Genomic DNA, 23,686 nt, shown 5'->3' with positions numbered 1-23,686 from the left:
ATCAGAGAGAAGGGCAGGGCTGATGGCAGCCTGGGGCATGTCCATATGGGGTGATCCTCAGGCACATCACAAGGTATCACTGTGACACATAATGGCAGGAGAGAGCAACACGCAGGTGCCGAAGAACCCAAGCTATATGTACACTAAAGGGTTAGCCCAGCAGCTTGGGGGTGGCCACACTCTGCCCCTTCCAAAAAAGGCCTGTCCCTTGACCTGCTCCTGGGAGTCACCTCTAAGCCCTTGGAATGTCCTGCCTGATAAGAGGGTCTTTGTTTACCTAGAGACTTGGGCTGCCCCAAAGAGTCTATGCTTCTGTGTGATTTGTGGTGGGGACCTTGGGCCATGCAGTATCAGTGTGACGTCTGGAGGGGCCGGGGACTAAGGTCAGCCATGTCTATGTGATCAAGACCCGATTAAAAATCTCTGGACTCCAAGGCTCGGGGGGCTTCCCTGGTTGGCAATACCCATGCATGTTGTCCCATGTCATTGCGGGGAGAGTCAGAGCTGTCCACACAGCCCCACGGGAGGGGACATAGAAGCTCCCACTGGTCTCCCCCGGACACTGCCCTGCGCGTCTCTGCCCTTGGCTCACTCTAGTCTGCACCTTTCACTGTAATAAGTTGTAACCATGAGCATGACAGCTTTGCTGAGTTCCGTGAGTCCTTCTAGTGAATCACTGGACCTCAGGGTGGTCTTGGGGACCCCCAAACACCATGCAGTGCCCAACAACTGAACCCCATCAGCACCAGCCTGAGGTCACCCTCTCCTCTCTATGCAGGAGTCTTCTGTGCTCCCCTCTTGCCCGGCACTTGGCACTTGGGACTACGTGGGGGTGCACAGAGCTTCCTTCTGCCTTGCAAAGGCAGGGTCCAGAGTCCCCGGCAGCTCCTGCACTCCAGTGCCCAGGCAGCCCCAGAGGCTGGTGGTCTGCAGACTCCTGACTTACCGACAGAAGAAAAATGATTGCTGAGGAATGGATATTGGAAGTCTGCTCTTCGGCACACTCTGGTGAGGGAATGGGGGACCATGAGGGCCTGTGGAGAGGGTACCCTGAGCACCTGCCCCCCACAAGGAGGAGACATGGATCCCCCACAGCCCAGCAGGATTCTGCCCACGGCTGCTCCTCTCCAGGTGCACAAAGTCCCCTTGCCCTGCCCCCTGGGCCCTCCACTCCAGTTCTCTAGGGTCTGACAAGTTCAGAACTTGACCTTCTGTGTGGCCATCAGCTGTCTCCAAGTCAGGAATGTGGCTTCACATTCTTCCTGGGTGCCGGACTTCTCTGCAATGTCCCCAAAGGCTTGCCACCTCCAGGTCCCAACACCACACCCACCACACTGTGCTGGCTTCCTTCTTGTCCAGTGGGGTGGGGGGACGCACTCCAAGATGGCCCTGCCCTGCTCAGGGGACGTGAGGACCATGGAAGACGTGGAAGAGGGGAAGCCTGTGTGAGAAGTACCAGGAGCTTTGGACCCCGCTCCGTGTGTTCTGGCCAGTGAGGACCCTCAAAGCTTCACCTCCGTCATTAGTCTAAGGAGGCAACCCTCAGACGACTGCCTTGAGGAATAAATGATAAGTGTACTTAATCTTGCCTGCTGTGATGAACCGACTGTGTGTGTCCCCCCAAAATTTGTATGTTGAAATCCTAAGTCCCAAGATGATGGCATTATGAGGTGGGGCCCTCGGGAGGTGACGAAGTCATGAGGGTGGAGCCCTCATGAATGGGACTAGTGCCCTTATAAAAGAGACCCAGAGAGCTCTCTGGCCCTCCTTCTGCCACATGCAGACATAGCGAGGTGTCTGCAGTCCGCAACCCAGGAGAGGGCCCTCGCCAGAACCTGACCCTGCTGGCACCCTAATCTCCAGTGCCAAGCCTCCAGATGGGTGCGGAATAAATGCCTGTTGTTTACAAGCCACCCAGTCTATAGAACTTTGTTATAGCAGTTCAAACTCACTAAGACACCTGTAATGCCTGTAATGCTCAATACCTGGTTTTAATTATTATTTATATGGTTATTACTATTATTATTATTCTTCCTTGTAGTGGATACTCAAAGTTAGGGGCCACCCCTTTTGGACAGGATGAAGCCCAGTTAGATCTGCCCGCCAATAGAATGGGCCGTATCAGAAAGCAGTGAGTCTCCCAATAATGAAATTGCTTAACCAGAGGTTTAAATGGGTCAGAGAGGCCAAGGACAGGATTGCAGCCTCTTCTGGGGGGCTGACCCAGAAATCCGCCACATGCCATCTCCTTTCAGGTCCAGGACTCTGTAAGGGCCTGGGCTCCTGGCCGACAAGAGTCTGGCCAGGCCTCTGCATGTGATCCTGTACCAACCAGGCCAGGAGGCCACCCACAGTCACCACCAATGAGTGGAGAGTGAGACCCTCTGGCCCAAACCTGCAAGCTGAGGGTACTGGCAGGGGCCGAGTCCTGGAGCCAGGCAGTAGAGCTGGAGACATTCAGAATTATCAGGAGTGTTTAGGGCCAGCCCGAAGGGTCCCACATCCCTCCCAGCCCAGCAGAGGCCCCACTCAGAATCACGGGACTTTTTCACACCCCACCCCCAATCATTGTGGCAGTTACAGTTATGTGGTCGCCCGGCTCTCAGCACCACTGAGTTGTACAGGCAGCACGGGCCTGGCTCAGTCCCCTCTAGCTCTGTGGCTGGGCGGGCCCTCTCCTATCTGAGCCCAGTTCCCCCATCTATACAACGCAGACCTGGAGGCTCTTCCTAACTGGGCTGTTGGTGAAGATCAAAGTTCATAAGTGCCCAGTAGGGGGTGGCTGTTATTATTCTTATTTATTATCATCATTAATTATTATTTTTATTATTGCTACTTCAGCCAGCTCTGCAGCAAGGCTCATCGGAATCCAGAACATGCTCTTTGGGGCCAGGGGCTGCCCTGGGCGGGGCACTGGCTGGAAGAGGTCCCTGACCTGCCAGCTAGATCCCTCTCCCCCAGTGCCCTCCAGTGGGCACTGTGACCTCAACAACCCGTCCTGGTCCCAAGGTCCCAGGACGGCTGAGCCAAGACCTCCAAAACCTACCAGCCCCACCCCTTCCTCTGCAGACAGGAACTGGCACCGAGCAGATGAAGCCGGGGACAGGGTGAGGATTCAGATACTGGTCCCCTGCCCTAGCCCTTCCTTCCACCACATTTGCAAAACAGCCGAACGCAGTTGGAGTACAAAACCTGGGCCATGCATATCTTCCGCACACCCACTAAGCACAAGGAATTCCACTTGAAAAGTAAAGAAAAACCAAGCTAGGCCTCTGGTCTCCTGCCTACCTCACTCCCCAAGCTGACCCTAGTGCAGCCCACCTCTGGGCACTGCTCCAGGGCACCCAAAGAGGCAGCCAACACCACAGGCCACCCGCTGGCCACAGATGCCCTGGGGAAACCCAGCCTAGGACACACTGCTCCCTCTGCCCCTGGGCCAGGGCAATGGGCCAGGGCCAAACAGGAAACTCGCTCCCGCTGGTGGCCAGTGGCTGGTCGCTGCTTCCCCTCAGGACACAGGCTCCAGTCCTCAGCTCCCTTCAGGCTAGCCCCCAGAGGAGGCCCCCTGAGGCCTGCCCCCTCCCCCATCCAGCCCCATGAGGTAATCACTGATTCCAGTGCAGTCCCCTTGCCCTGAGAATTAGCTCTCCAGGATGCCTGGGGAAGAAGGTTTAATTTCACGTTCTCCCATGATTTACGAGGGTTGCATTCAATTAACGTGGGGATTGATTTCCCTGCAGCTGGCTGGCGTGCTGGCCGGGAGTTGTTATTTTATTGTGAAACTGATCGCCTTCCTTTTAAAACACAAGGACTCACGTACACAGGTGCCCACAGACACACGCACAAGAGACACGAATGCACACGGCCAGACACAGGAGACGCGGCAGGTGGGAGGTGTTCTCTCGGTATCTCTCGTGCCTGTCCCTGTGTCTCTCACACATGCCACACGGCACGTGGAAAACTCCCGCCCCAGCGTCCAGCGTCCCTGCATTTCCTCTGCTCTCTTCTCCTCTGCTTCAGCACCTCTTCAGCCCCGTCCACAGCCCTGTTGGTGCTGTGGGGGGCTCTGAACAGGGGACCAAGGATTTGCCAGCCCTGCCCCAAGGGAGAGCAGAAAGGGCTTCTCTCTCCTGAACCAAAAATAAATACATAAATTCACACGCATGCACACACACACTCCCACTGTTAACAGGAGCGGGGCTGTGGCTGGGCTATGGGAGGTGTCACTACCCGGGAAGGGATCCGTGCCCTGCCCGCAGAGTAGAGCTGGAGTGCTGCAGCAGGGCTGGGGAGCAGAGTCTCCAGCACCCTCCCTCCGCCTCTGCCCCTGCACCCAGGGCCCGCGAGGACTGGGTCGACCTTCTGACCAGGTAATTCAAGAAATTCTGAAATTACAACAACACACTGATGACACCTCGGATCTGTATTTCCTGGCGTTTCTCTGCCACCATCCTGTTCATGCCCTTCCGCAGCCCTCTCCATGAGCAGGACTAGAGGAGGCACATTAGTGCCAGGGAGGCCCCGCAGTGCCAAGGCCCAGGAGCCCGGATTCCCGGTAAACTCTTCCTCTGCCACCCACTCGCCCACCACCTTAGCAATAGCCCTGCCCTCCCTGGGTGCTCCTTTCCTAATTTCCAGGCCAGAGCTCTTTGCACAGAGCCTTGAACCCAGTCTCCCCTCACCCTGGGCCTGCCAAGTCCCTGCTCCCCACTGTGATCCCGGTCCAGTGGTCCCCACCATCCTGAGGGCCCATGGCCACTGGCTGGCTCTGCATGTGTCACCACTATCCCCTAATCCCTCCCTATCAGCCTGGCCTCTCTCCAGCCCTGAAGCAAGACATGCTCCCACCTCATTTACCGCGAGGCTTTCCTGCTAGGAAAGGGTAAACCCAGGAGCTGGGCCCAGCACAGGGTCGGAGAGAAATGAGACACATCCTTTAAAATCGAGTCCAAAGCCATCTTAACAGGTAAAGCGTCCCCTGCCTCTGCCTGCAGATTCACACACAGTCCCTGGGGGAGGCTACTCTACCCGCCACACAGCCCTGGCCCACGCTAGGTACCCCCACGTGGCTGCCAACACACAGAGGTGGGCAGGAATGTCTAAAGAAGCATTTTTGAGTTTTTTAAATAAAGCTTTTTTTTTTAATTTGGAAAAAACACTCATCTCATTACCCAAAGACAAGAATTTTTATGTATCTCCTTTCTGCCATCTTTTCTGCTCTGTTATTTTATTTATAATGAATTTTACACACTTGTAATCCAACTCTATTTATAACCATACAACCTGCTTTCTCATATTTCCACTTAACAGTAAAGCCCCAGCAGGTCCCCGTGCCCCAGCAGGTCCCCGTGCGGCACGTGCTTCCTAATGGCTGCAGAAAGCCCGCAGGGGGCCACACACATTTCCCTCACCGTGACCTCACCAGCAGACTCAGCACCATTGCTCACACTTTTTGACCCTATAAATAAGGCTACAATGACCAATACGGTCCTAAAACTGCTTCTGAAGTTAAGATTCTTTTCCTAAGGTGGCTTCTAAGGACAAAGCTCCCAGCTCCAAGGAGATGCTGACGCTCCCACTCTGCAGCCGCTGGCCCACCGGGGGAGCTGCTCTCCTGCTCAGATGCTGCGGGGGAGCCACGCAGCGATAACTGGACACCCAGCCAGCCCATCCAACCTTCCCAGCGTACAGAATGGGAAACTGAGGCCCAGCCTGGGGGGGGGGGGGCGGCCAGAAACACACGTCCCTTCTACCTCCCCTTCTCCATTGACAACCCCCCCAGTCTCACATTTAACAGAGAGCACCCAAGGGGCCCGAGCCACCCGTCTTCCTTTCCTCCCTCCCTTCCTCTCTTCCTTGACAAGGACTTACTGAGCACATGAACATGCAAACTGCCGCTCTTGGGGCTGGGAAGACTTAAGTGAAATGCAAGGAGCATGCCTTCTGCGAAAAAGACAGACAACAAGCAAGTACACGACGAAAACCTGCTGATAAGAGAGGAGGTGATTAGGGAGGAGCGGTGGGAGGGGGTTGGGAGAGTGGGGTGCATTTTAAATAGGTCTTAGAGAAGTTCCCACTGGTGCCATTTGAGCAAACACTGGGAGAAGGGGAGAGAGAAAACCATGCAAGGGAGAAAACAGGCTCTGTCACCCAGCCAGACAGGGGGAGAGAACGTTCGAGGCAGAGGGAACAGCTAGTGCAAAGGCCCTGTGGCCAGAGGAAGACGCTTGTGCTCCAGGAACAGCAAGAAGCCTGGGAACAGGTGGGAAAAGCCAGAGAGACACGGGGCCAGGCATGTTGGGGCCACTGGAAGGACTTCAGCTATTATCTGAGTGAGATGGGGAGCTGGGGAACAGGAGGACAGAGGAGGGACCTGATCTACTTGACGTTATAAAAAGATCCTGCTGGCTGCTGGGGTGGGAAGAGCTGGGAGGGGGATGAGAAGAGGTGGGATTCCAGGCACATTCTGAAGGTGGAGAGAATTTGCTGATGGAGAGAGAAGGGTCAAGGGTGACCGCAACGTTGGGGGTCCCAGCAGTGGACTGAGACGGGAAGGGCTGGGGGACAAGCGGGTCTCGGGTGCATCCAGGAGACGCTGTGTTTGACTCGTTCCCAGGACATCCAGGTGGGTGGGCAGGTGGATATTCCAGACTGGAGTCCTGGGCTGTGGCCCCTGCTTAAGACATAAACTGGGGAGACTAGAGACTGCGGGTGGTTTTTAGAGCCATCAAAGTTAAGGGTTAGCTTCCACCACTGCCGCTCACTCACCAGGTCCTTCAGGCACCGAGCAAGACCAGGCGGCCCCACCTCCCCCCCTCACCTTCCCTCAGCCTCCACCGACGTCAGGGTCTGCAGGAGGGTCTGCTCATTCCACAATGCTGGCTCTGTCTACCTTGTCAAAATGTCCCTCCTTCAAGGCTCATGCCAAATTCCCCTTCTGCTGGGCGGGACTCTGAAATTCAAGGTCTCCCCCAGCTTAGCCAGGATGCCGGCCTTCTCTGCATCCTCACCCATGGCACAGGAAAGAGAGATGAGTGCTGAGCACAGGGCCAGGTGGGTCCCTCCACCAGTGTTACCTCTACTGGCCACATGGGGAAACTGAGGCTCAGAGATGTTAAATGACATGTTTGTGATCACCCTGCCGGGGAGCATCCCGGATTCAGACTCAGACCTATCCCCTCTCCCAGGGGGGCCACGGGTCATGCTGGGCACCGGGTGTGAAGTGGCTTCCAACACAGACCTGTTTGTCATTTTTCTCTAAGCATGCACAGGGATGGGGTGCCATTCCCTCCTCCCAAGTGGATAGTAAACTCATCGAGGGCAGAACTCCAGTTCCATCTCTTCTGTGTCCCCTCCACCCACTCTCAGATCTCCAGCCCAGACTCTGCACACAGTACACATGTGACAAATACAGATTGACTTGAATACAGACAGCCTCAAATGTCGGTGGTATTTTGCTACTGCAGAGGAGCCGTATGGAAAATTCGAAGATCATTACTATTTGGCTTTAGGATACTTAAAATGATGCCATTTGCAGCAAATCTGCCTCCCTAATTGTGTTTTCCTAGGCTAAAAAAGCAAATTTGCATTCCCCAAGGACACACTAGCCACGAGTGGAAGGTGGCAGCTTAGAAGCTTCCAGAAGGGCAGAAGGAGGACAGAGGATATTCTTCTTTTCAAACCACAATTTCAAAGTGGGGAATCCAAGAGCAGGTGACTGAGAGTTTACTGGAAACAGCAGCATGAGCCTCTGCAGGACTCCCACCCATCCATCTAGCTGCAGGTTGATGAAGGGTGGGGAGGGGGCTGGAGTATTTGTTCACAGGGAGTGTAGGCGCGCTGCTTCCTGCCTGCCCTGGACACACCTACCATTTCTCTCCCTGAAACCAGAAGCAACGCTGTCCCTGAAATTTATGGCTCTGCCTGTGGGTTTGATGGGCTCTGCTGGTCATGATGGATTGTCGCTATTTTCTGCGATGGAGCAGGGAGGTCGTACGTGCCCCACCCCCCCAAGCTCCCTCCTTCCTCTGGAGAAGATGAAGGGCAGGGCAGGGAAGGGAGGGACAGGCCAGGACTGAAGAAATCGGAGAGACATTGAAGGCATGGGCAGCAGCACCCCCAGCCAAGAAGGCAGACCCAGAACCCATGTCTGCCAGATCCTCAGCTCTCCTGCCCATGGCAAGGTCTTCAGCAGAGACCCAGCTGCTGTCCTCACCCTGGTGAACAGACCCCAGACAGAGGCTGGGTCAGCAGTACCATGGGGGTAGACAGGAAAGTAGAAAAGATGAGAGAGGGACAAGGGGCTGGGTCAGAGGGGACACAAATGGCACTGGAGAAGGTCGATCACATGCACATGAGGAGGAAAATAGTCCCATGCCCCAGAGGGAATTCCAGAGAAGCCCGACCCCTTTGCCTCCATCTCCCCATCTCTACCACTGGCCTCTGCCACCCGGCTAATCCAGTCTTCACACAGCAGTCAGAGTGATCTTTCAAGGAAATAAGTCAGATCCTATCACTACCTGGCTGAAAACCCTCGGCAGCTTCCCACGGCTCTTAGAATAGTGTCCCATGGCCAACAGGGCTGTACATGATCTGGCCCTGTTGATCCCGTCTCTCACCACGAGCCACCCTGTTGGCCTCACACAGGTTCTCTCCTTCCAACACACAGCATGTTCCTACCCCAGGGCCTTTGCACTTCCTGCTCTTACTACCTCAAATTCTCTACTCCAGCTCCTCAGGTAGCTGACTCCTTCCCAACATTCAGAATCAGGCTCAAATATCCAGATGCAGAAGGGCCTTCCCAGACCACTCTGTCTGAACAGCCCCTTTCCTGGTCCCCACTCCCCAATCCTTTGGAGCACATATCGATATCTGAAATGATCTCATTTATTTCTTTTCCTCGGTTACTGCCCCCACAGAGGTGAGAACAGGGCTTTGTCATGCTCATCACTGTGTCCCCAGGATCTGTAGCCTGGCACTTAGTAAACCCCAATGTATATTTCATGAGCAGATCTCTTTCATTTATTCTGTTAGATGCTAAGTCTCTAGAGGGTGAAATAACATCTATCTGGGGACTCAGCACATGGTTGTGCAGCCATCAAGGAGGCCCTGCTTCCTGGGGGAAAGAGCTCCCACCATGAGCCAAGCACTGGGGTAGACACTTCACATCAGGATCACACCTAACCCCAGCTTCCAGGACTGTCATTGTAGCGCCTACATCTTCTGTACCAAAACAATCAGAACATAAGGTCCAACTGATGATATTTTTTTCTGGTTTGTGAATTAGTTGATATGAAAAGTCTTACAAAGGGATAGACACTAAACCACAGATAGCCACATCTTTAATGAATGGCCAAGAAAACACAATGGTTAGAAACATGGGCTGTGGAGCCAGGCAGCCTGGACCCAAAGCCAGGCCCAGCCCCTTCCAGCTATGCAACTTTGAGCAAGGTTCTGCACTTCTCTGTGCCTCGGTTTCCTCTTCTCTGGAGATTTAAGTACCCAGTAAGGTGATTGTGGGAGTGACGAGGTCATGGAGGGAATACATAAGAATGATGCCAGGCGCTTAGCGTGCTTTCAGTAAATGTCACCTGTTAGGAGGAAGACACTGACCCTGGGCTGGCCAGTGGGGCATCCGGGACATTCTCTGTCAGCAAGGCCAGTTCAAGGTTGGTGTCATGGCCAGAGCCCAGCACAGGCAGACTAAGTTGCAAAGAATCCCACCCCAGTCCAAATGGGTACACAGTGTTTCAGGCCCCACTCAGGAGGGGTCCCTGAGCCCCCTGGGCAGGGCTCCACAATGACCAGGACTCAACACCATCATTTTCTTTGATTTTGCCCAACTTCATACTTCAGAAATGCCCGGAGCCTTGACTTTTACATCACACACACTGGCCGAGGTATAGCTCATCCACAAATTGTCTAAAAGTGTGGGTTTCAAACTTATTTTTTAGCAGTTAGAACACACTTAGTAAATCAGTCTTATAAAGTACTCCAATATGTGAAAGAGGGAAAGTGGAGCTCATGTCCCCAGAGTGTGGGTGCAGTGAAGGCCCAGCCTCCCACACCCAGGTCTGGGGGACCCGACTGCACACACTCCTACTGTCTGAGGAACAGGAGATTCCTTGTACGCCTAAGATACACGATTTGCATTTCACACCGCCTGGGTTCCTGGAGACGCTGCTGAGGCATGTGGGACAAACTCTTGGGGCTCTCGGACACCCTGGCCTAGGTAGGGAAATGTGTGGCATAAATAAACCAGGAAATTCTACTTGCCAGAAATGGCCCCTCAGCATGGACAGAGCTCAAAATCTCCACACTGAGTGAAAAAAAAACAGGCTGCGGAATATACACCGTGCAATGCCACTTACGTAAGGTTTGTTACAACCACACCCTATGCGTTTATAACAAACATACATGTAAAAGTACGTAGAATGGACTGGAAGAACTTACACCAAATTCAGGAAGGCACTTGTCTCTAGGGAGAAGTAGTTAATGGACCTTTCAGTTTTCATCTGTGATACTTTATTTAAAAAGGAAAAAAGGAAGACAGGCCACAAATGTGACAAATGTTAATGGCTGTTAAATCTGGGTGGCGGAAATGCATTTTTGGTAGTTTTCTGCAATCTTAAAGTTTTCTCCAGATTAACAAAAAAGGGATGACTGACAGTGCCCTGGCTGAGCTCCAAGAGGGCATCTTGAGGTCACGTCCCCACCCCCAGTTGCCAAAGGGTACCACCACTCTCCCCTCTGCCATGTCCCCTTCACCTGTCTGCAGCAAAGTGCACGTCGCCGGCAGCCCGGTGCAGATCACTGCTGTTCTCCAGCCTGGCCAGCATGTCCATGCGCTTCACCATCAGCTCTAGCAGGTCGCTCATCTTGCGGAGGACACCACGGGACTCAGGTCCACCCATCACTGTGGGCACAGGGTGGGCACAGTCAGGCACGGCCCGAGCAGCCTGGAGCCACCTGAGGCCACACGGTCTCCGGGCTGGGGCAGCTCAGACCCCAGCCCCACTCCCACATTCCCAGGCAGTCCTTGGCCACCGCGGGGGAGGGGTCAGGAGAGTGAGCCCACCCCACCCATCACCCCCAGAGGGCAGGAGCCCCCTTCCTGCATTGCCTGTGGTGCAGAGAACAGCATTATGGGGAGTGGAGAGCACTGGGCTGACCCTGCTTCCCACCTGCTGTGCAACGCTAGGATAATATTTTATGTAACCTCTCTGGGCCTCAGTTTTGCTGACTGTAAAATGGAGCTTTAGAGGTGATCTCTGAGGTGTGCTGGGCCCCGGCAATCCTTAGGTCTGTGAGATATCAGGAGAGGCCCAGCAGCGGGACAGGAGCTCCAAAGCCCCCCAACACCAAGCTGCAGGCAGAACTTCTAGATCAGGTTTCTGAAAGTGTGATCAGTCATCCACTACAATCTGAATCTCCTGGCCATTGTTAAAATTCAGATTCCTGGGCCTGAGTCACAATTTGCCAATTCAGTCTCCAGGGCCTGGGCCTGGGCATCCGCACTCTGCTTGTTCCCCATGAGGTTCTGAGGCAGGGGCAGGCTGGGATCCCATATCCTGGGGGTCCAGGCTCTGTTGTGCCCCTGCCCCCACTCCCCTGCCCAGCTTCTGGCCCTAACCCCATGCCTTTCCCATCCCACTGTAGAAAACCATAACAAATTTGTCCTGAATCTCAAGCTGGTCTTCAGGTTCCCAAAGATCAAATGACAAGAGCAGGCCCCTCTAGGGCTGAGGTGGCTGCCCTCCCTCCACTCTCAGCCAGGGCAGGGAGGACCTCATGAAGAATACAATGAAATGAAGATGAGGCGCTTGAACCAGGACCCCATGAAGCAGCCCAGGACCCTCCATGATCCCCCTTCTAATCACTCCCAGTCATTAGCGCATAAGAGAACACGTGCCTGTGTAAGAGAGCCGGTCTTTGCCTTCCTTTTTAATTAAATCTTGTGAAGGCTTTAAACAGCCCCTCCAAGCAGTCCAGAAGGTGTTGGGCTTCAGGCACTAAAATCCCCAGCTCGGCTCCCTCCAAACCCCCAGGGTCAGGCTCTAAATCACTCAGAAGCAACCAGAGCAGAGTCACTGGAAACATAAGCCCCCCACACTGCCAGGCTGCTGGGACAGGGGTGTGGCAGGGGATGTTGTGGGCTGGGCCCCCCAGAAGCAGGCCCTGAGACAAGGATTTGAGGGTGGGTAGTTTAGGGGAAACCCCAGAGTTACCCCACCCCGGAGTGAGGGAGCTGGGGCATTTATACTCCTCTCCCTCCATGGGTCCCCAGGTAAGGGCTGCTCCCAGGATGTTCATGCACTGGCACATTCCACCTGCTACAGGGTAGCTAAAGGGAGCTCCCAGGCAAAGTAACAGGGGAGCTGCAGCTGGAAGTCTGGCCCATGTCACGTAAGCACCAACAGCGTCTGCTTCTCAGGAAAGAAAGAGCTGAACACCCAGCAGGCTCAGAGGAACAGACAGGGCCAAGATTGGACACATGGGCTCTTGCCTGCCTCAGCCACCAATCCCCTGTGTGACTGTGTGGGAGTCATTGGACTGCTCTTGGCCTCAGTGTCCCCAACTCAAGGCAAGAATATCAGGCACTATCTGTGGCCCAATGTCACGACACCAGGAAGGTGGCAGGAGAGTACATGGCAGTCCATGAGAACAAGAGGCAGAGGAGGGAGAAGAGAGAGGCAGAGGGGGCTGAGCTCCTCTGCTCCACGTGGGGGACTGAGCTGAGGCAGGGGAGCCCAGAAAGGCCCTCCTTGTCAGAGCCACTCGTGACATTTCTGCTTTGCTTGTCCCCTTCTCCCCTGCCACTGGGCCCAGTCCGGCCACTGCTGCAGCCTTCCCACACTGATGTAAGTCACCTCCTGGCTGGGCTAACCCTGCCTGCTGAGCCTGCCTGGGGTCAGAAGGGAGGTCACCAGGAGCTGGAGGGATCACTCACATGCCCTGGAAATGCCAGTTGGGTATCAGCTCCAGAGCAGGAGGAGCGGCAGGTTCTTTAAAGAGACAGGGTCCCTGTCTCCAAAGAGCAGGCATGAATGGGGACGGGGGGAGGGACCAGGAGACAGGAGCAGGAGGGGAGAGAGGAGGAGCTGCCCAAGAAGCCAAGCAGGGTGGGGTCGGATGTTGGAGAAAATGGTACAGAGAGGAAGGAAAGGAAGAAACGCTATCTCTATTCTCTCCCCACCACAACAGCGCAAACGGCGAGTGGCCTCCAGCTCTTCCCTCTCAGAAAATGCAGAGGGTTTTTTGAAAATCAGCTGGGACTGGGAAATTTCACAGCAGCATTAAGTGAAGCAAACATAGGTCTCTCCTGCTGCTCTGCCCTGTCCCTCTTACTCAACACTCAGTCAGCTGAGCAGTCAATCAAACAAGATTAAGCAGCTCCCTCTCTCTTTCAACTTCACAGAGTTGGGGTAACCGTTTACTCTCAAACCACCCTCATCTCTGAGGCTCCCACCCAAGCCCGTCATCCAAACTCAAGACCTAGCTTTCAACCAGTGTTGGGAGCACAGAGGAAAAGAAGAGACAGGTTCTTATCATTTCCACTAGAAAAATAGGAGGACATCGGATGACCTGACCTGGCCACTGCTGTGCACAACTCCGGGGGCACCACACACACTGTGGCTGCCTGATGGCGTCATGGAGTTGTGCAGTACACAGCCTGCCCGCCCTCACTGCGCAGCCCTGGGGGGCCGTCACTCACAGCTCAGGTTAGGGTGGCCCCTTTCCCAAAGAAGTGGGGTCAAAAAAGAAGCAAGTCCATGGCTGGGACACCCTAGAATCGGGGCCCATTAACACAGTCCCCTCCAGCCACACCCTGGCCAGAGCACTCAGGCCTGACTGACCACAGAACCTGGTCAACAGCTGGCTCCTGTAGTGATGCTGAGCCCCCATCACAGCTTTTGGGTGACACTGTGTTCTCTGGAATGCCTCAGACCTGGCCTTCTGCCTGCCGCTCTGCTGGCCCCTCTCTCCCAGCCCATCCCAAACTTCCTTTGCGCCTCCCAGGACCTCACCCTCACAGCCCCCTCCACCCGTGCTTCCAGCCCCACTTTCCAGGTTGCACAATAGCTGATGGGGTCTGGTCTAAAGCTGCAGGGCCCCAATTGCCCACAAAGATGTGCAGAGGCTGGGAGTCAGAAAGCCATGACTCCAGACCTGTTCTGCCACCGACCAGGTGGGTGGGCAGGCCACTTTCCTTCTCTTGCCCTCAGTTTCCCCTCGTGTAACATGAGGAGGCCAGACTCATGGAGCTCTGAGGTTCTATTGCCCAGACTCCTATTTCTGCATCTTCCCCTAACGGAAAGAATCATTCCTACACGAGCTGGCAGCAGAATCCTCCTGGGGAGAGAGTTCTGTTTTGTTTTGCTAACCCCCTGGGTGGGCCCAAAGCAGACAAGGAGAAAGCCTAATGACTTTGCATATTCAAGTAGGAAGACTGATGTTTCCTGGTACTGTCTGGGAGACAAGGAGAGAGAGGGAGGCACAGGCACACGGTGGCAGGGACAGGGCAGAGGAGATAGCAGAACAGGGGAACCTCCCACTGCAGGGATGACCCACCTAAGGGGCTTTTAAAGGCAGGGATGCAAGAAGGAGTTAGAATCTGTTTGCTATGCTGGGCAGTGGTCTGAAGCCCCCACCCCATGATCCGCACCTCTGTTCAGGTGGCTTCGTCCGTAGTCTGGTGTTAACAGGGTGCGCTTCCCACTAGGTCAGTGTGGGGGAGACAAAGGAGGCAGGAGGGAACATGGGTTATTCAGCAGAAGCAAGAAATCAGAGAGTGAGGGGGCCGGAGAAACATAAGCCCGCCCCCCGAGAATTTCTGGAGATACTTGGGAGCTCTGGATCGCCCTTCGTAAGAGGGATTAAGCCAATTCTTTAAAAATGTCAACAGGAGTGACCCCAAAAGATCGGAAGACTTATGGACGTGTGGATAGCCAATGCCTGTGTTTCACTATTGACATGACTAAGAGGGCCCCCGCCATCAGTCTGGACCAAGACCCCTCTAGCACCTGGGGCTCAGAGCTGCTCCCATTTTCTGCAGATGGCAAGGGACGCAGGAAGCCCCTGTGATTTGGGAGACAGCCCCCACCCTTCCCGAGGAGTTCCTGGGGCACTAGGCACATTTTCTGCCCAGGAGACATCTAAAGACAAGGCAGGGCACCCAGGAGGGACACAGGCCAGTGCTCCCGTAGCGATGCAGCCCCTCGATGCCACCACCAGCCCCGAGACCATCAGTAGAACGAGCTGACATCACTCCTCTGAGTCACTCCACCACTCTTGGCACTGACTAAATTGAACCATATTTAATGGGAGGCCCCAGTGATACGTCTCAGAACTAACACATGTTCCCCCCCTATTTCCATATAAATAAGGAAAGCCGGGACTGAGAGATACAAATGGATCCTCCTCATGTTTACAGACAGGGGTGTTTTCATTACCCACCAAGGCCCCGACCCCTCCTCAGACGCTCTCTCCATTTCTCCCTGTCTCTCCTGTCCTCCCTTGTCCCTGCTTTCTTGTCCCCACCCCCATCCTTTACTGCTGGTTCCTGGAAATTGAATAAGCCCCCACCTCGCCAGATAACAGAGCCCTCCCTGGCACTTGGGAAGGGAGCTGTGACTCGGTGTTTGCACAGCTGGAGAAATGAGCACATTCATCCCTCTGTCCTCGGCCACCACAGAAACCAGCTGAGGACGTTGCAGCTCTGGGCTCTGGGCAGCTGAGGAGACCAGGGCAAGCCCTGGGGGGCAGATGAGGCTCTTCCTCAGCCCATTGGGCCCTGGCCCCCTCCAATCCACCACCAGCCTGTGAGAGAAGAACCCCAGAGTCCCTTAGCATAGAGTTCAGGGTCAGAGCCACCCACAGAGCCAGGAAGCATTCCCCAGGTTCAAATCCCAGCTGGCCAGAATACACGTGAGGGCGTCCAGCCTGCAGGCCTCCCCTTAGAGAAGGCCCCAATCGCTACTTCTTGGAGACAAGACAGGGGACAGGGAACAGCCCACACGCTCCAGTGAAGCACACGGGGAAGGAGGCCTCAGATGCCTCTTCATCAGGAGGGAAGCAAGTCCCTCCTCCCTGCCCAGGCCAGGCCCAGCTGCAGCAGGAGGGAATGAAGTTAGACCTCCTCTGAGTTACGTCGCTGCTCAGCCTCCTGCTCTCTCGAATCTTTAAGAGGAGCGTGCAGAAGATAGAATGAGACGTCTGTCACAGCTTTCGCCCCGCACCTGCAGACTTCATCGGGAAGTATAAGCCAGCACAGAGGACTCAGAGCCTCCACAGGGAGACCACAGTCGACCAGAGGCCATGCTGGGCTCTCTCTCTCACCCCCGCCCCCAGCCACAATCTCCTGGACACTTCCCTCGCTGGTTTGACAAGCAAGAGAGATTGTTTTTTCCATTTGTGCTCAGACTGTTTTGACCAATGCAAGGATTTTTTTTTCCTAAATGGCAGGATCTTCATAGGCTTCCTTCTCCTGTCTGCTCGGGGTCTGCTTAGAACCCACAGAATGCATATTATCCACCAACCCAATTCCAGGACTCCCAGGCCTGATTCAGCCAAGCAACCTGCCAACCACCCCCCCCTTCCAGCCTCAAGCCCTCCCCAGGCACGGTGTGGGGATGAAGTCTGAGGAGGCTTCTCTTGCAGGATCAGGATTTCAAACCCACTGTGCAAACTGCTTTCCAGGCCCAAGTTCCTGCCTTGGGTCTCTCCAAGCAAATTGGCTTGACCTAAGTGCCTGGAAAAATCTTAGGGGACAATGAGAATTGGGATATAGACCGAATCAGGGTCCTCCTGGTTTCTCAGAAGCCTCTCTCCTTGTGTACGTCCTCCTTTTCCCAGACGTTAGTTCCATATTCCAGGCACTCAGCTGCCAGCCCAGGGGCCTAGGAAATGTGAAAAGACTTTGACCTGGATAAACTTGGTCTGAGAACTAATGTTACAACCCATAGGAGACCCAGCAGCTCCACTCCTAAGTAGACTCAACAGAAATGCTGACATGTGATGACCAGAAGACATGCACTAGAATGTCCATAGCAGCGCTATTCCCCAAATCCCCAAACCAGAAACAACCGAATGCCCACCCAGGGTGGGGTGGATAGACATACGGAGGTGGTCACACAAGGGAAGGCCACCCACCAATGAAAACAAACAACTACAGCCCCACACGACAGGATGCGTGAATTTCACAAATGTACTATCAGAAAAAGAGGCTACACCCAAAAGGACACCCACTGCATGATTCCATTCTCATAAAGTCAAAAAATCAGGCAAAACTCTGCCACACTATTAGAAGTCAGGGTCGTGAATATCCTTCAGGGAGGAGTGACTGGGGGTGGCAGGAGGACACTCTGGGGGCTGATCATGTGCCATTTCTTGATCCAGCTTGCTGGCTGCATGGACTGTTCACTTTCTATATATTATACCTCAACAAAAAGTTTAAGCACGTGCACACACACGCCTCTAGTCTAATTGCAGGACCTCGGGCAAGTCCTTGCCCCTCTATGGTTCTGCCCACCTCTAGGTCACAGACCTGAGGCTGGGGCTGGACCCTTACCCCACCCTCCCAGACAAAACTACACAGCGCAGAACTCAGGCTGGGCTCCACAAACCCCTTGTGCTCTGGGTCTCTGGGCCCTGCCCTGCCAGGATGGGGCAGGGGCCATAGGATGGAGAGTTTCCTTGACCCCTCAACCTCTTCAGGGAAATGGGCAGAAGAACTAGAAGACCCCTGACCTTCCCGGAGGTCCAGCTTCCTCAAGCCCTTTGTAGCAGCCCACCCAGACAGGCATTCCCCCTTTCCAGTGGGCGCACCCAGGTAGACTGAGCATCTCTGCACACCGCTTCACCGTATGTGCCAGCAGCCCCATGCCCCTCCCCCAAGCCACCCTCCCCGCACCTTCACAATGGCCCCCACCCCTCTTTCAACCCCCATCCACAAGCATCTCCTTTGTAGAAATTCCAGCACCTCCCTGGGCCTCTTTCCTAAACATCCTTTCCTGCAGTGCCCCCATTTCAGACTCAGCACACTCATTAAACATTTATGGAGCTCTCACATTTGCCAGATGCCGCTCAGGACCTTTCATATGTGTTTATCTTACACCCTCACGACAACCCTGGGAAGAAGGATTATTATCCCCACTTACCAGAGGAGAAATCGGGGGCTCAAAGAGATGGAGGAATCTCTGCCAGCCAGAGATGGGAGAAATTAACTTACACTCAGGCCTGAATGAGCAAGAAGCATGAGATTCCTTCCGGGAGGTTTTGCAGTTTTAAAGAAGTACATGTTAACCCAAAGGAACAAGTCTAATGATGAGACACCAGATGGCATAATAAGTGCCCCTCAGGGCACCCTCCCTAGAGGACAACCTATTCTACTTGGGATGCCCATGACATTCGTCACTGGGAACAGGGGAACCAGAAAGCTGAGCCCTGCAAGTTCAACAAGGTGGACTTCAAAAAGAGACTTCCCCAGGGGGGCAGGTGAAATCTCAGAGCCAGCCCCCAGAACAGTCCCAGAAACCCCATTTGCCTCAGTTTCCCCACTACCCCATGTTCCTCCTTCCCACCATTGATCAAAAGAACCCTGTGACTGGGCAGGACTCCGTGCTGTTCTCCACCCCTCTTTGACTAGGGTAAGAAGTGGGCAGGACCCAGCTTCGGGAGGAGGACTCCGAGTTCATGCCATGTGGCACCGACTGCATTGAATCACATGTGAGGTGATTCAATCCAACCTCTGAAGAAGACCATTACTGTCCTTGTCTGAAGGTGAGTCAAGTGACTTGGCCAACTGCATACAGCTGGTAGGTGATGAGTCAAGATGCCCATCCAGTCCCCAAAGCCCATGTTCTGAATCTCCAAGTCCAATGCCTTGCAAGTACTGCATGGGAAGGAGCAATGAAGGACTGGGAGAGATCTGTGTCCTGAGAGCTCAGAGATAAGACACATGAGCTCACAGCCAGCCCTGTCCCCCATGTGGCCACAGCCTGGGCCAAAGGCACGGGATATGTGTGTCTCAAAGAGACAGGTGTCCTATCCAGCGGCCCTCCTGCCCCCAACACCCCAACCGAAGAAGCAACACAGGCAGGGAGACCCTGACACAAAGGCCTTTCCCTGGCCTAAGAATCCAGGCCAGAGGAAGCCTGATGACCACAGCCAGGACTAGAGCCAAAGCATGCCCCAAACACCCCTTAGGGTGCTAGGCTCAAAGGCACCTTCCGGTCTACACACAAACACCCACACTCGTTTCCAACCCCCCTGGCCCCCCAAGGTACCTTCTGTGCGGATGGTGAAGGGCGAGTCCCCCAGGCGCCGGGCCGAGAACTGGCCTCCCAGAGATGTCATCAGGAAGCAGAGAGTGAAGAAGCCGATGCCCAGGACAAAGAGCCTGTGGAGGGGAACAGGAGGGTCAGGAGGGCAGGCCAGTGCCACAAGACCCCCAGCACCCCACCTAGTAAGAGCTGCATAAATACTTTAAGAAGGAACGAATGAGTGGATGGATGGAAGAATGGGGGGCCGAGCTCCCCCACCATGGATAAAGAGAGCGCACCTACGAAACACTGGCTGTGAGTGACAGGAAAACCACGAGAGAGAATGATGCACATTTAGGGGTAAGACTCAATATAGAGCCTGATTCCTTAAGAGTAATAGTCCTCAAAGTGTGGCCCCCAGACCGGCAACTCTGGCACCACCTGAGAATTGCTAGAAATGCAAATTCTGCGTCTCTAGCCCCAGACCGACTGCATCAGACACTCAGGGGTGTGGCTACTGATCCGTGTTAACTAGCTCTCCAGATGATTCTCAGACGTGCTAAAGTTTGAGAACCACTGATGGGAACAGTAGGACTGGATGCCAGCCAGAGGGCAAGTAAGTGGTCCAGACAAGCCCCAACACAACGCCATAAATCACCTGGGCCACCCTCAGCACTTAGGTACACAGGCCTTGCTGAAGCAATCAGACATGAGCTCACTTGAACACCTCCTCACACGTGTTCCCGGGGGGTGGTGTGTGCCTCCCATCACTACTAGATGGTGAGACCCAAGAGCAGGGCCACATGGCCCCTTTCCGTGCCCCAATGCACATCTTCACCAGGCAACCACATGTGGGTGGTCAGCCTGCACCACTGGATGAGCTGGGCATGCCCACGCCTGTGCAAGGCGTGTCATACAGGTGTGTGTGCTTCATGCTATGTGGGAGGGGAGGCCAGAACAAGACTTCTGTTCATTCCTTCAGCACATAGTTATTGACTACTCACCAGGTACTGGGGTCACCCCAGGGAGACAGCAGGAAACAGGACACAGAACCCACCCTCAAGGTGGGCCCCAGGCTCCTGCTGCTTCAGTTTAGATCCTGGGCCCCAAATAGGAGAATTGAACTTGTCAGCACTGCCTTGGGGGCATCCAGAGGTGGCAGCTATTCTGGGGCCTTGAATTTATCTGAAGACTTCGTGAACCAGCAGAGCTGAACAGGTAGGGCGTCCTCACCCTTGGTCAGGGTGAGGAACCTCATCTGGAACAGAGCCAGGCTCACCAGGGAGAGTCCCAAAAGTCATGCCAGAGACCTCCAGCCCTCCACTCCCCATCCCCAAACCCCATGCTTGTTTGTATCTTTATGCAAGACTTGCTTTATGCATGTTAATCTTCATTATTTGAAACTGGCAGAACAGTATTTAATTAAAATTTGGTCCATTAAAGAAAACACATAATTGCAGAAGAAAATAAAAAGTGCAACAAAATTCCCAGTCCATATTTAAAGGACTGTTGGGAGTCAGCGTCCAGTTAGCTCATCTGGTTAGAGCGTGATGCTGATAAAGAGCTGCTGGGGATTAAGTCAAAGAGGGGCAGAACCCGGAAGCAGAGTAGGCCCTGGGGGTTTCTCCCAGGACATAATTCTCTTGCAGACAACACCCATGACAGGGAGGACAGGAGACGTGATTCAGCAGGCCAGATGACACAGGGACACTTCTGCCTTACCTCAGAGGGACTCTGACTGAATTCTACTAAGCCTGGGGGTGGGGCTCAGACTCTGGAACCACCCCAGATGAAGTCAGGCTGGTCTCAGGACAATAGCCACAGCAACAGCATTGAGGAGGGGCAGTCATACCCGGGGAGATCCCAGGGGAAATCAGCTACTTGTCCTCCCAGCCTGAGGACAAGGACAGACTGCCCAGCTCAAGCCTCTTGTCTCTCATTCCCCCAGCCTCTTCCCCAGCCATGGAGTTGTGTTGAGAGCTGGGGACCTGGGCTGACTGCCAGTGTCCAAAGATGAGCTAACAGAAAGGTATCTACACCTTTAGCCCAAAACCTGAAGCCCCCAACACCTCATCTGCATCTCTCTCTGCCAGGTCCCAATCCTGAGGTCCAGCATCCCCCAAAGCAGCAGAAGGACAATTGTATCAGATTCAAGGTAAAATGGTTTCATGCATCCATATATCCATTCAAGTAACATCCCAGGAGCACCTACAGAATAAAGGCCCTGCCAGAAGCTCTGGGAAAACCAGAAGGAACAGGGTCCCCAGCCTGCCCTTGAGGATTAGCAAGTTGGAGTGATGTGACTGAAGGGCTGCCCCACTCCCCATCTGGAGGGAACATGAAGACTCCACTGATGGCTGTGGGTCTCCAGGCAGCCTAGGGAGACCCTGAAGAGAAGTTACACAACTTTGGTGTGGGGAGGACCTATGCAGCCACCCCAGATCCTGCCTTCAAATAAGTCCCCACAATACCAGGGGGCAGGACCAGGGCGCGGGCGCTGTCCGTGGTGCTGAGGTCTGGTGGCCGCCTCCAATCGCGGCAGGAAATCCAGCCTTAACTGGCCTTTCCTGGGCCGGGGGCGGGGAGCCCACACGGGTTGGGGAGAGAAGGGGCGAGAACCCTCTCAGCGGTCCCGGTCAGGCCAAGGATTCGAGAATTTTCCTGGAGGAGCTAGGCCGCCCTGCTTTCCAAGGGCACCTCAGTTCGGGGGCTCCTGACATCTCCGATCACCCGCCCGAGGCCCTACTCTCAGAGACCCCCAGCACTGCCGTCCTCCTGCATCCTCCGGACAGCGGTGAGTGACCTGACCCCTGGCGTCCCCGAAGGCTGCCTCCTCAGCCTGGCGTGCTGGGGAGCGGGAGACAGGTGAGCTAAGGTCTCCCCCTGCCCCCAATTTGGAGCCAGGAGGGAGACCAGAGGGGACGTCACAGGGGCTGGGGGCTCCAGCTGGAGGCCTGGAGGCGAGAGGCTCAAGCCCGGACCCTTCCGCAGCCCGAGCCTCGGGAGCCTCCTCGGCCAGCTCCTGCCCTCGCGGGCTCCGTCCTGCGCCCGAGCCCCACCTGTGGCCATGTCCCGAGTGCATCTCTGTCCCGGCGCCCTCCACTCCCTCGGCACCTTCCGAGGCCCAGCTACTGAGCAGAGTGACACTCCGGTCGCGCGGGGCACCCATAGCGCAGGGCCCCCTCCCCAGCCTGGGATGCGGGCCCAGCTCTCAGGGCGCCGGGGAGAAGAGGGCACCGCCGGGCTCTGGGGACACCTGGGGTGACCCCGCGTGGCCTGGGCCGGACGTGGTGTGTGGGGGGGTCCTCTTCGCCTCCGTTCGCCCCCCACGCTCCCTCTGCAGACTCGGCCCCGCTGCGCCGCCCCTACGCCCTCCTCTCCCAAGCCCGCGGTCGGAGAGGGTCCTCGCCCCAATCTCGGGGACCCTCCCGTCAGAGACAGGCCGGTGCCCCGCCAGGAGGAGGGGAGTGCCGGCGTCGATGGGACAAGGAGAATAAATAGAAAGGGTAGGCGGGCCGACCCGGGGCGACAGGAGGGACAGGAGCGGGCGCCGCCCGGCCAAGGCGCTCTAACTTTGTCGCCCAGATAGGACTGTCCACCAGGTGGAAAGGACCCCGGGGGTCAGGGAAGAGGCGCGCTGGCGGGGGCGACTTCCCGGGCCCAGGACCCCAGCTGGGTGCTTTCGGCCACCACTTCCACCTCCGCACTCGAGTCCCATCCGACCTAGACCAACTTGGGGCAGGTCCCAGAATTACACGCCCCTCCCGAACAGCACCCCGAACCCCAACTCCATGCGTTTCCCCAGATCCACGGGCCAGCACCCAGGCTTGAAGCGCGAACCACCCGCTGCCGCCGGGACCTGCACCCTGGCAGGGACCGACCTCGCCCACCTGCACCCCGTGCCCCTCGGGGCAAAAGACCTCCGCGCTCCAACCAAGAGAGAACTTTACCGAAAGGGTCTCAAGGTGACCAGGCATCTTCTGACCATTATCTTCCCATCGGGGTTGACTGTGATCATTGTTCAAACTTGTCTGGGCGACGAGCCGCGGGCGAGGCCGGACGTGCCGTCCTGGGCCCGGTCCGGGCCGCGAACCCGCAGCGGCCGAAGCCGGGTGAGAGCCAGGCGGGGCGCGGCGGCCGCCGCCCGAGGCCGGGGAGGGGAGCGGCGCGGCTGCCGGAGCGCGGCGAGGGCGCCCGGCCGGGCCGTCTCTGCGTCTCCGCGCTCCCCGCTTCACATCTTGGGGGCCGGGAGGCGGCGCGCCCCCAGAACTGCGGCCGCGCGTCTGCCTGCTCGGGCTCGCTCGCTGGGCGCAGACGGGCTCCCCGCGTCGGGAGCCCTCATCCCCGGCCCCGTGCCCTCGCTGCCGGCTAGAGGCGGCCCCGGGCCCGCGCCCCGGACCCCCGCGCCTCCGGGCCGCGCCGAT

At 55.7% G+C, this 23,686-nt stretch overlaps 1 protein-coding gene across 2 annotated transcripts in view; it reads right to left on the bottom strand.

Moving 5' to 3' along the window:
* Window positions 1-23,280, bottom strand: part of MGAT5B (alpha-1,6-mannosylglycoprotein 6-beta-N-acetylglucosaminyltransferase B) — a 71,845-nt gene extending 48,565 nt beyond the window's left edge. For both annotated transcript variants that reach the window (XM_063081207.1, XM_063081208.1), the window contains exons 1-3: window positions 23,213-23,280; window positions 19,287-19,399; window positions 10,768-10,915 (exon numbers count right to left, since the gene is read on the bottom strand). In XM_063081207.1, coding sequence (XP_062937277.1) covers window positions 10,768-10,915; window positions 19,287-19,399; window positions 23,213-23,280 — 329 coding nt within the window. The remainder of the gene's footprint in view (window positions 1-10,767; window positions 10,916-19,286; window positions 19,400-23,212) is intronic.
* Window positions 23,281-23,686: the final 406 nt, after the last annotated feature.

This window comes from Cynocephalus volans, chromosome 16, assembly GCF_027409185.1.
Source record: "Cynocephalus volans isolate mCynVol1 chromosome 16, mCynVol1.pri, whole genome shotgun sequence".
Classification (NCBI taxonomy): Eukaryota; Metazoa; Chordata; class Mammalia; order Dermoptera; family Cynocephalidae; genus Cynocephalus; species Cynocephalus volans.
The sequence above is the reverse complement of the archived record's forward strand: the minus strand, read 5'-3'. Positions and strand labels throughout refer to the sequence as shown.